The following is a 12,581-nucleotide window of genomic DNA, read 5'->3' as shown; positions in this document are numbered from 1 at the left end:
ACGGCAACCGTAAACACGGCAGAACATGATGCTGCCAGGGCAAAGTATGATGCTCACTTCATGCTGCCTGCAGCAAGGAACGGCAGCACCTTTGGGTTATTGCTAGGGGTGTGCAAATGTCAAAATTTTCTAATACGAATTTAATACAAATACTTAGCTTCAAATATCGAATAATGATATTCACATGCATTTATCAGTGGTGGTCCAGCCAGTTTAAGAATTGGAGCAATTTTTGGAGCAGAAAAAAAAGTGTTTTGTAACAATTTAGGAGCAGCCACATTAGCATTTTGTAGCAGTTCTGTAGCACAAAATTTTGTGTTTTGGAGCAGTTGGAGCAGGAGAAAAGCAAGTGCATGACATTTGGTGCAGCTTATTACTGCTACACAATTGTTAAGTACTTTTTTAGAACAAATGGACAAAAGCAAGACAGACTGACGCAGCCATTTAGCTCGCGGGCCAAGAGCAGAAACGTTGAAAACAGATTTTATGCAATCAGACATAACACAAAGGAGACTAAAAATGCAGAAAAACAATTTTGTGCAACAACAATGCCTAGCCGCGGGCCCGACGCTCGATGTGCTTAGTCGCGCATTCCCAAGTGCCGATGCGCGAAATGCCTAGTCGCGAGCTCGAGGAGTCGACGCTCGATGTGCTTAGTCGCGCAGTCCCAAGGGTCGATGCGCGAAGTGCCTAGCTGTGGGCTCGAGGAGTCGACGCTCGATGTGCTTAGTCATGCAGTCCCAAGTACCAATGCGCGAAATGGCTAGCTGTGGGCTCGAGGAGTCGACGCTCGATGTGCTTAGTCATGCAGTCCCAAGTACCAATGCGCGAAATGGCTAGCTGTGGGCTCGAGGAGTCGACGCTTGATGTGCTTAGTCATGCAGTCCCAAGTACCAATGCGCAAAATGGCTAGCCGTGGGCTCGAGGAGTCGACACTCGATGTGCTCAGTCTTGCAGTCCCAAGTGCTGATGCGTGAAATGCCTAGCCGCAAGCTCAAGGAGTCGACGCTCGATGCGCTTCGTCACGAATTCGGAAACACAGAGTGCTGAAAGGCTTAACTGTGTGTCCGATCGAGGATTCCGTGCGCGAAGCTTGGTCGCGACGTCCGCGTAGCTGATGCTCGAAATGCTTAGCCGCGGATCTGTCTACAAACGGAGCGATCGGCCACGCTACTGAGATGTCCGCGTAGCGCCCAAGGCAAAGGTGGCGCTTTGGCACACTTGGTGCAAGTTGCACTTCGATGGGCGCAGGAAGGCGCTGACAAGTAGAATTATAGCAAAATGGCGCAAATGGCGCAGTTGGACCCCCACTGATTTATTAGGAAGTTGGCTTAATTTGTTACGTTGGAACATTGCAATTACATTGTCAATGTAAAAAAACTAGACCAGTAGGCCGTTATACTAAAGCATAGTGTATTTGGCTCATGTTAACTTGGAAAATTTAATCATTCGCACTAGCTGTCCTCGCCAGCTAGTGCCTTATTATACCACATCAAATGACCATAGACTAGGAGGCATTTGGCACTGTGCCAGTCACTCATCGCACTTGCTGTTAAGCAATAAGTTCAGAATTGGGGGTGGCACTGCAAAAAAAAGAAAAAAAAAGCAAAAAAAAGCACCCTCATTCGCAAACCTGTGCCCCTTGCTACTGAAAGGCTGGCTTTCCTGTGAACTTAAGACATTGAGTGGCTAAGTGTGCTTTACAGGCGAAATTTCGCTAGTAGCACGAAACTGTCACAAAATTCCGCATAAAAATCACCCCAATATTCTTAGATTAGACGGAAACAAATGCTAATAACTGTGTTTGCTCCCGCACAGCCAGCAATGTATTCGATTTGATTCGAATACGTATATTAAGAATATAAAATTCGATAATATTTGAACTTTTTGAATATTCACACACCTCTAGTTATTGCCTATTGAAAGCTTGCAGTAGGCTTCCAACAGCACTATGCCACACAGGTTGTGAAAAAGATAGGTGAAGATGCTTATCGCAAACGGGTTCGTGGCAATAGCTGTAAATGCTAGTTTTCTTGGTACCAGAAAAGGAAACTGAGTGCGTGCCAGCGTGACATCGATGCGCAAATACTGCGGAGAAGCTGCCGTGGCAGGCGCCTACTGTACTCGATCACATGTGCCTCCCACCTATTTTTGTTCACACAAGATCTAGCAGTGGGAAAACATGTACGATTGCAGTTTAGCTATGTTGTGAACGTAGGTGCCAAAAGCTCCCGTTTTCGGGAACGTATTAACCGGTAAAAAAAAACGAAGCGTTTATGTATTAGGTCATTTTCTGTGCTCTCGATCGCAAATGTTAGTGCCAAGAAATTGTACGAAACTGGATCGTATCTACGAGGCTCTACTGTACTATACCCACATACTATCCATGTACAACCTATCAATCCCATTCTTGCTAAATCTCCATACTTGCAGCTCCTGTAGATACTAGCACCCAATTTCCCCTCGAGTAATTTTTATGCACCAAAAAGTTGTTGCGTCTGCGTCGGCAGGAAGCGGCAGATCCAGCTGTACAACACCTGCGGAGCAGTCAATTTGGGCAGAGTGTTTCAAAAGGAAGTCGAGGCCGAGAATTAGGTCGTGTGGACAGTGCTCGAGGACGATAAATAAAACAACGCTATAATGGCCCGCAATGGTCACACGTGCTGTGCACATTCCAAGAACAGGTGAAGTACTCCCATCAGCGACTCGCACAGTGCACGGTACGGCGGGAGTCAGAACCTTTTTGAGCCTTCGGCGGAGAGCAGCGCTCATAACTGAAAGCTGCGCTCCTGTGTCAACGAGAGATGTGACAGGAACACCATCAACTTCAATGTCCAGTAGGTTTCCACGTGTAGGCAGGGTCAACAGAGGATTTGTGGGCCGGGTCGGAGTTGCAGCTTCACCTCCGGGAGCTGCACCGCCTAGTTTCCCGAAGGGAAGCGACCGGTTGCAGATGGGGACGAAGAGCAGTGAACGAGAGGCGAACGGGACCGACGGCCTTGCGGAGATGGGGAGCGGCTGAATCTTGGTGGAGCACTGTCGGCGTTGATGTTCCGAGGCGGCGTGTAGGGCGAGAAAGTGCGATTGTCTGGTACTTGGCGGTAGTGACTCGGAGACGACCACCGAGGAGACGACGACCAGCGATTACGGCAATGACGGGCGATGTGTCTAATACCGGAACAATTAAACCAGATGGGTCTGTCATCCGGTGTGCGCCAGTCAGCGGGGTTGCGGCGGAGTGGCGAGAAGCTTTGCGTCTGGGAGCGAGCGGCCGGAGAAATCTGGTAGGTGTTCGTATGGCGAACCGAGCAGAGAGATGGAATGCCCAAACTCGCTATTTCTTCCCGAACGACCGCTTGTATAAGCGAGATAGCGGGCACACTTTCCCGACAGTCGGAACGAATTGGAGCCGGAGCCATGGCCTCAAGCTCACGGCGAACGATACGCGTGATCTTCTGATCCTGTAGGCTGAACGAACCGCGGCGGGTCTGCGCACGAAGATGTCGCGGCGGTATTGGGCAGCCTGTCGAAATGTTGAGGGACGCGGCGGCCTTTCGCTTGTTCGAAGCGCCGGCACTCCTTTATAATTGCATCCACAGTGGCACAATCCTTACACATCAGAAGATTGAAGGCGTCGTCTGCAATACCTTTTAGTATATGACCAATCTTGTCCGCCTCGGTCATGGTGTTATCAGCCTTGCGGCAGTGAGCCAGCACATCCTGTATGTACACGACATAGGATTCTGTGGACGTCTGAGCGCGGCATGCAAGTTCTTTTTTTGCTGCCAACTGACGACCGACAGGTCTGCCAAACAGGTCACGCATTTTTTCTTTGCAGACATCCCAGCTTGTTAGGTCAGCTTCATGCGTATCGTACCATTGCTTCGCAGTTCCTTTCAGATAAAACATGAGGTTTGCTAGCATCATTGTTGGACCCCACCTGTTGTTGTCTCACACTCGTTCGTACATCGCAAGCCAGTCCTCGACGTCGGTGTTGTCCGTGCCACAAAATGTCCCCGGGTCCCGCAGATGAGCGAGGATGACCGTTGGCGTGGACTGCTGAGGCGTTGTCGGTTGTGTCGGTTGATCTGCCATTGTGGCGGCAGGTAGATGACGTCCACTGCGAAGTTCCGTGATTGTACCCCGCACCTCCACCAAAATGTTGCAGGAAGAAAGCAGGCCCACGAGTGTAGAAGGATGTATATTTACAAGCGAAGAAATATGGCGTTCAGGCAACGGCCAGAGACTTCGTCTTCCTCTCGTTCGCGTCACCTTTCCCTTCACCGTAACAATATTATGCTGTTTATGTTGTATTTCTTATTTTCAGGCTTTTTCCAGCATCTCATCATTCCCTCCAAAAAATATGAGCCAGGTTTTACTCCAGGCCAAATGTACAACAGCACTTAGCACCTCTCACCTGGGAAGCTCCACACTGACGAGCTCCACACTGCTACTATCATCATCATCATCACTGATGAGGCAATCCAGCTGGAGATCAGGCGCCGAAGGCCAGAGGCAGTCCGGCCCTAGCTGCCCAGCCTCAAGTTGGCCTCCCTCAGCACCCTGAGATGTACCTGCCACACGGATAGAAGAAAGAAGGTGTCAGCCTTGTGCTGCAGCCCATCCGGCAACCAGTATCAGCTTACTTAAGCTTACCACTGCAAGACCACAGCCTCTCCCGATCAGCCATAGCCCAAAAACGTTTAGCTTTAGCAGTTTGTTAAGACACACAAGTGGCAAAGTCTGGCTAACATAAGATAGAATGCCTTGTGAAACGCAGTGATGGATAACGAGGACAACAAAGGGATAAGCAACACTGTTTCACAATATAAATATCCACCAGTTTGTCCAGCTCTTAGTTTCATTAGAAAAGATGCACCCTATCATCATCAGCCTGTGCTACGGTGACTTCCTCTAGCCATCGCAATCAATCCTGTCTTGCATACAACAATACCACCCTATGACTGCATTATTCCTGATCTCATCACACCAGCTGATGCTCCGTTGTCCTCGGCCATGTTTCCGTTACCTTGGCACCCAATTCCATTACTCCAGATCACCAGTAATTTGTTCTGCACATTAGGCATACGACATGCCCAATTCCACTCCTTGCTCTTAAACCTAAACAAGAATATCATTGCCCTCTTTGCTCTCCAATCCATGCCAAATGGTGCTGTACTTAAGCGCAAAAGTGAGCAAAACTCTTTCATATATCTTCTTGTGCTGTTGGTATATTAGAAAGCGATAAAATAATATTTTCCCCTAAAATTTGGGCCCTGAACTGCTCCTTTACAACGAGAATTTTGTAAACTCCCCTGCATCAAAAAATAAATAAAAAAGTCTGTCCAGTACTGCCCACCAAGGCAGGAACTACACCAACAACCAAGTTGGACACTGGTCACCCAGATCATTCAGTATATTAAAAAACCGAAACGATCAGATCAGTTAGCAAATTAATTATTAGGAGTAGCTCCCTGCAATACTCCCTGTGAGTGCACCCACATGGGTCTAACTTCATAATTCCTTTATTTCAGCTCTTTTCTATTTAACCATTTTTCATGCTGACCAGTTAATGACAGCGACAATAATGGAATGCATACCAATGACAAAAGGAAAGAAGAATGGAGATAGAAGGGAACCATTTATCTACAACAGAAACTCAAGAGGAACAAAAGAACAGCAGACAACAAATAACAGAGTTAATTATCTGTCCTCCGCTATTCTTTTGCTGTGCTTCTTTTCCCATTGAGGATGAATGTCAACCAACTTGACCGCCTCACATTTCTACGGAACGTTTTCATCTTTCATGGGCAAAGAAGCTCAACAGAACAACAGTAGCCAAACAACATACAGGAGAGATGCTGTACCATCTGCTGTTTGTTACTCGAATGCTATTTGTCATCTGCTATTCTTTTGTTGCACTGCTTTTGCTGTCGGCAATTAATGTCAACCAATAGGCCTGTGTGGCACTTTTGCTGCATGCAACCCCAACAAGTCCTGTGCCCTGGGTGCCAGACAAAGATGCCTAAAACACACAGCTTACTCGGCTGAGCCCTCGACGACCCCCTACGGTGGCTCCGATGCTCCCTAACCGGCCGATTTTCCAAATAACTGTGATCTTGGCTGCGAGCATCCTGCGACAGTGGCCGAGACTGATGGGCAGACCGGGGCCTGGGTGGGGTGACAATTATGTCTGCATCACTGTCACTTTCAGATGACGCCTTCGTAACCCTTCTGCAAGCTCCACCCTGCTGAGCTGCCCCGGCCGCTGTTTCTGTGCCTGAAAGGAAACAAAACAAGACAACCAGGATATAACCGCTAATTTTACTACCACACGAATTGTAGGAGGAAGGCAATGAAGACTAATACAAAGCCACTACCCGAAATATGGGTAGAAATCTGAATTAACCACTTCCTGCAACCCAATTTATTTTCCCAGCCTTTCAATGAACCAACTGTAAAGCAAGCATGCATAACAAGGACAAAGACTAAAGCAGAAAGCAAGAGGCAGGGCAAGAACACAAGGATTGATGGCATTTCATTCACCTCTGCCCTTAAAGTGCTCTGTGCTTTCAACACATCAGAAGTGCAACGTGCTTCACATTAATGCAGCAAGCACTCACTGGGCGACGGCGACATGCAGCTGCTTCTCTGCTCAGAGCCACACCTCTCCCCGTGCCTGCCACCAGACGCGCCGTCTTCGCTCTCGGAGCTGCGCCTGCGACTGTCAACCTTTCGGCACGACGACGCGGAGGCAGCGTATGATGCGGGCACCTGAGGGTACATCTTGCGCGGCTTCTCCTTCTTGCAGTGGCTGCTCTCACCCTCGCTGAGCACCCGCTTGCGGTGGCGCGCCTCGGCACTCTCAAGGCCCCCCGCAGACACCAGACAGGGCGAGGCAACGTCCGGAGAAACCACACTCGAGGAGTAAACAGTGGTCGAGACAATGCCCGGCGTGACAATGCTGCTTGGATGCCATTCCCGGTTCTGAGGAGCAACATTTGCAGCGGACAAGAAAGCCGTTGCGCTACCGCTTCTCGGGGCTAGCCGCAGATCCATGCGAAGATCGGTCAGGGAAAGGAGCGGGTGAGAAGGGGGCGTAGAGAAGGGCGAAAACTGCTGTGGTGCTGGAGGTGGGGTGTAAGGGGAGTACGGGGGAACTGCCGGTGGCGGAGGGGTGGCACGGCGATAGTTACAGCGGCTGCCACGGAGACTTCCGTGGTCTAGCCGACTGGATGCACTGTCGGCATCTTCGTCGGCAGAGGCAAAGAGAGGAGAGCCACATTCAATGGGCATCTCGGGAACTGCAACAGGGAGACAGAAACAAAACAGCGCTGGTTGAGAGGCAAGAAGGCATAGCTGCAGCAGCGGGGAAAGAAGAGTGGAACAAGACAAGGGCGCCCAAGGTAACCTCCGATTTGAACACAGCACAAGCTGGCATGCACACTCCGCATGCGCAGAAATGAACACCGTACGACTAAAGCCCACTACCTCAATGTCAGAAGGATGCAAACCATTGTTCTGGGAAATTGCAATGCCAACAAAGAATGCCTTGTGAAATCACACTTCAAATACACTACTGCTCCTTAGACACAAGCGTTGTATTCTTGGTTGATATTCTTGGTTGATATTCACTTTCAGGAATAGAATGATTTTCGCAAGGTTTTGCGCAACTCCGATGAAAATGCATTGGCGTCTTTGGGTGACAGTGTTCCTTACACAGTGCCAAGCATGCTGTCTTGCCGCAGTACCAGGAACACTATCGCTCATAAACGCCGTGTTTTATGCGGAGTCACAAGAAATCGTGCAAAAGTGATTGACCAAAAATTCCCCTCCAGCTCTAGTTAGCCTCTGCTCAGGCTTTAAACTGGAGAGTTTTAACATTCAAAGCACCGAGTGTTTTATTTAGAGCAATGAGTTGTAAAAATGCACTTTGCATTCTTTTTTCAAGAAGCTGCCACCAATGCCGACGGTCAGGATCAGCAAATTCAGATGTCTGTCCCCACACGGAAGATAGTATGCTAGGGCAGAGTCAAATATGCGTTCCGTACCATTTGGCAGTTCAGCCGACGACTGCGTCACAGTGGCACCAAACGCAGTCTCAAATATGGACGACAGTGAAGGTGGTGGGCTTTCTTCAGGAACCACTTCTTGGGCGACCTGTAATAACAGGTTACCTTAAGAACTTACGACCACTGCAAGCAGTTTCATTATCATAAGGATTTGCAAACAGCAAACATCATTGGCATGCATCCCACCTTAGTGTTCGTAATTTTTTTTTTTCGATGTCCCAAGGTTGCCGCCCAAGAAACACCATTCTTAGCAAAAAGTAATAACAAGTTGATCAGAATTTTTTTTTTTTTTTTTCACTGTGAGCAGTACCATGGTCTCTCAATACTTTTCTGGTCACGAAACTCCGCCGTCACTCTATGGGAGAGCTTGAGAGGTCGTGTGAAGCCGCCGCGCTGCGGCGCCACCGCAGCTGAGAGGCCACCTTTCTCCGTGTTAAACCCGGAGAGACTGCAGATGCGGCCGGCGTGGGCTGAAAGTTTGGACGCGTACTTTATATCTGTGATTGATTTTTAGGCAAGATCCGAGTTCTGGCATTCTACAATTGAAGTGGCACGTTTGTCTGACGATGCCTTTCAGGTGTTCTGTGCCGGGCGGCCGTTCCGGCTACAAAGGCACTACCGAAAAGGTATCGCTATTTTGCATGCCGAGTGTTCGTGAGCACTTTGAGAATTGGAAGCGAGCCATACCACGGCAAGAAAAGGACGAATTCAGCTTCGAGTCCAAGCATGTGCGTGTGTGCGCGAAGCACTTTGATCCATCATCCATCTCCGTACGAACTTTCACGATAAACGGTGATGCCGTATCGTTGCCGAGGGACAAGCCGCGCCTCAGGCCTACTGCCATTCCTTGTGTTTTTCGACGGCCTGTGTTTGTGTGTGTGCGCGTGCGTGTGATTCTCAGTAGCCTGTTCTGTTTACAAGATTTGTTTCATTTATAGATTGCAAATAAAATCGGTGCCTATTAGTAGGCCTCCATGAGAACATAGGCACATATAAAAACTGTTATGGTTTAAACAATAAAATATTTATGACCTGTAACCATTGCACTGTCTGTGTGTTGATATTTATAGACGGCAAATTATTCGCATAGCCACTTAGTTTCAGTTCTTGCCTATGAATTTCGCACGCTGATAGCAACAGCTATTGACAATTCTAACATTTGCTTAAGGTTGCTACCTCAGCGCTGCTCAGCTCACAAAAGGGCCATGCCACAGAAGTAATTTTGTTTCCTGAAACAAAGTAGGCTTCCAGCCATGATAACTGGGACGTTCGAAACTTAGTGCAACAGGAAAAAACAAGATGTCAGTTTTCTGTGTCAATACAACTTTCAGATCGTTTTTGAGCTCTACACTACAGCAGCACTGAGTGAAAGCGAAAATTAAATGTTATTTGTCATAAGAAGTTTCACGAGTGCAACGGCTACATTTGCTTCAAAGAAAGCTCGCAATTCAAATACTATTATGCGTCGCAGTTCGCCGAGGAGGTATGGTACTAAGTGCAACGGCCCATCAATCCTCGTCACTCTGCTTGTGCGAGTTAGAGATGAATAAGCGCAGTGCTGAGTCAGTCAGGCATAATAAACCATTTGGGTTTTCATAGGGTATATTGACAACGAAAATCGCGTTTTAAAACTTTCGTCGCGCATTTGGAATAATACGCACGAAAACTAGCAAAGCTTGTGATACATGAAAATGACAATGCTTCCCTTCAAGCAAGCGTTTCATTCACGGCTACAATCTGCCAATGTACCTGTTACAAACTAATTCTGACGGCATAGAACATTTTGTTACGTGCGATTAGAATCTGTCACCATCGCCTGAACGGCTCGAGTGCAATCGGAATTGAGTACAACCTTGAGCTCAGGTTGTCGCTTACTGGCAACGCCACGCCGCTAATGTCTTGTTCTTTGTACAGCGCATGAAAGTCGCTTAAAAGTTGTTAACCGAAGCCGGTTGGGCCAACTAACGACAGATTGCTCAGTAAGAAGAATTCTATGCGAGTTGTCTGCTGACACAAGGAGCCGCTAGCTGAATTTGAGATTGTTTACTTTTTGTACGCGCCTTGATTTCGGTTAGAAAACACTCTCAGATGTTCAAGTTTGGATACTGTAACTGCTACGACAAAATGGATTGTAAATACAATCGAAAAGAAGCGGGGCTTTCGGCCGCAACGTGACCAGAGCAGAAAAAATACCGCCGCCTGCGGCGGCCGCTCGGCTAGGTGGCCTTTCTTTTACTATGGCGTCCCTAGCAGCAGGCGCTGGCTTTATATCAAACTAAGGTGGGAGTTTCGTAACCAGAAAAAGCTATTAAGGGACTATGGCAGTACAAAGGTGAAACCACCTTGCAGGGTGAAGCAAAGTTACGAATGTTGTTCCAGCCAACATATATAGTGAAGCAGTGCGCAGGCTTACATTGCAGCTTTGCGATTTCACACACAAGCTGTTGCATTATTGGTTGCTCGAGTGATTATTTGAACTGTCCACCAGAACTAATTCTTTGTCCCTGTTTCTCGACATGGCCATAACTCCATGACGAGCTAGAACAGCGGATATGCAGTGTGCACCGCGTGAAGTGTACGTTTGCCGACGTCATAGAGCTTGCATGCATGCACCTCTAGCATGATCACAGCTTTCCTTGTTTCACTTAGTTCAATTTGCATCCCATTAGTTAAGTTTTCTTTCACTAAGCTTCCGCCTCCTGGCTCTCGTCAGAACCGATTCTTCTGTTTACTCTCACCTTGTTTACCTCCTGTCAGAACCGACAGGACTGAAACACGTGCACCGAAAAAGGTGTGAAGGTGCACGTGCAGACGACGACGCCATTCGGCGAAACGAAGTTGGGAGCACTTATTAAATGATGAGAAAAAAGAAAGGAACTAGGACAAATGATATGTCAAGCACAAGAGAGGAGGAAGAAGGCGAAGGCTGCTGAGCAGGGCGTTGTCATCGTGGACTCCGGATCAGGGCAGACTCATCTTCAGCTGTGTGCTCTGGAGACGAGGAGGAGCAGCTTTGGGGACCCAGACCGGAGAGGGGACAACCTGGAGATGGCCGGCAGCAGATCCAGATCCTGAACCCTGGCTACGTCACCGTGGCATCGCTTCACAGGCCCGGTCAAGCCCCCCCGTTTCCGTCACCGGCTGCTGTCCAGTGCCACAGAGGCAACCGCTTGGCCACGTCAGCGGCACGATGCCCTACTGGCCAAGACCACATCCTGTGCCACAGTGGTCTCAACAGAGAGACGCAACCCCCCCTCTCGTAATGGAGGCTGATGTCTTACACCAAGCCGGGCTGACGTCCGCCACTACTGGTGACGGTCAGAATGTTCGATTTCTAGTGGCTACTTGTTTAGTTGAACTGAAGAACATTACATAGTTGAGGTGTAGTTTGTATTTTTATGTATATAGCTAGTTTTTCGTGTATGTATAGGATTTAGGGCATTTGAAATTACTTTGTTGTTCATTTTTCTTAGGTAGAATCGTTTCTCGTGGAAAAAGTTTTTTTAATATGTTTGCATTGTGTGTCCCTGTCTGGTTCTGGAACACTGATATTTCTATTTTAACCCGTTCATTATTTTTACGTCATTTAAAACAGCTCAAAGTACCATGCAAGATGCTTGCCTAATGTGCTTTACGAAACAAGAAATGTCTCTGAAAGCAGCAATGTTGGGACCAAATGCTACTCAAACTAATCAGTGAGACTGTACATACTTTTCTAACATTCCCAAGTATTCTTGTTAACCAGCCAGTGTGAATAGAGAGATTAGGGGGACGAAAGCATTGGGGTCCCCTAGCGCTAGGGAGCCCCAAAGCTTGCATTCCCATAATCTAAAACTCTCTAATCATATTTTGACATGAAATGGCATTTCTGATGCAAGCTCAAAAGTTCACTAATGTGGCATAAGCATTCATAGTGGGAAAGCTACATTTATTTGCGCGACAGTTGTGCTGTTTTTCATTCGTGCATGTGCACAAAACAAGATCGGCTTATTTTTATGGGAATGTGAATTCAAACATCCCCAGAAAACAACACCTTCATGTAGACGGAAAAAGACACAAACCTGTACTGTGATAGCACACCTGTGTTGTCATTCACCTGTCACAGGCACCTTCCCTTCAGGACACTTCTCATTCCTCTAGCACAGTGAAAACCCGACTGCTTCGGTGCAGTTTCATCCTTTTGTCGACACTTGAGGCGCCGAAGAACTCTTGAATGCACGCATGCCAAAATCTGGCTTTTCTTGCGACTGGTGATTACATCGAACGCAGGCTGAACCCGTCACACACACGGAAATGCACACGACACGCAGGAAAAGGCAGAGTGACGACGCTGCAACGTCCGAGGGTGGCACTGCCGCAGCGCCCCCTCTATGTGTCACACGCTCCCTATATGCTTTTGTATTACTTTTAAACTATAGCTTTAAATTACCTCCCACGCTCCCTATATGCTTCTGTATTACTTTTAAACTATAGCTTTAAATTACCTCCCACGCTCCCTATATGCTTCTC

At 47.9% G+C, this 12,581-nt stretch overlaps 1 protein-coding gene across 2 annotated transcripts in view; it reads right to left on the bottom strand.

Annotated features, from left to right (window-relative positions):
- LOC119455460 (E3 ubiquitin-protein ligase Arkadia-like) overlaps nucleotides 1-12,581 on the bottom strand; it is an 80,471-nt gene that overhangs the window by 62,746 nt on the left and 5,144 nt on the right. For both annotated transcript variants that reach the window (XM_037716869.2, XM_049668797.1), the window contains exons 3-6: nucleotides 8,052-8,160; nucleotides 6,624-7,304; nucleotides 6,044-6,280; nucleotides 4,418-4,574 (exon numbers count right to left, since the gene is read on the bottom strand). In XM_037716869.2, the coding sequence (XP_037572797.1) occupies nucleotides 4,418-4,574; nucleotides 6,044-6,280; nucleotides 6,624-7,304; nucleotides 8,052-8,160 (1,184 nt within the window). The remainder of the gene's footprint in view (nucleotides 1-4,417; nucleotides 4,575-6,043; nucleotides 6,281-6,623; nucleotides 7,305-8,051; nucleotides 8,161-12,581) is intronic.

This window comes from Dermacentor silvarum, chromosome 6, assembly GCF_013339745.2.
Source record: "Dermacentor silvarum isolate Dsil-2018 chromosome 6, BIME_Dsil_1.4, whole genome shotgun sequence".
NCBI classification, from domain to species: domain Eukaryota; kingdom Metazoa; phylum Arthropoda; class Arachnida; order Ixodida; family Ixodidae; genus Dermacentor; species Dermacentor silvarum.
This window is presented reverse-complemented; position numbering and strand designations above follow the sequence as displayed.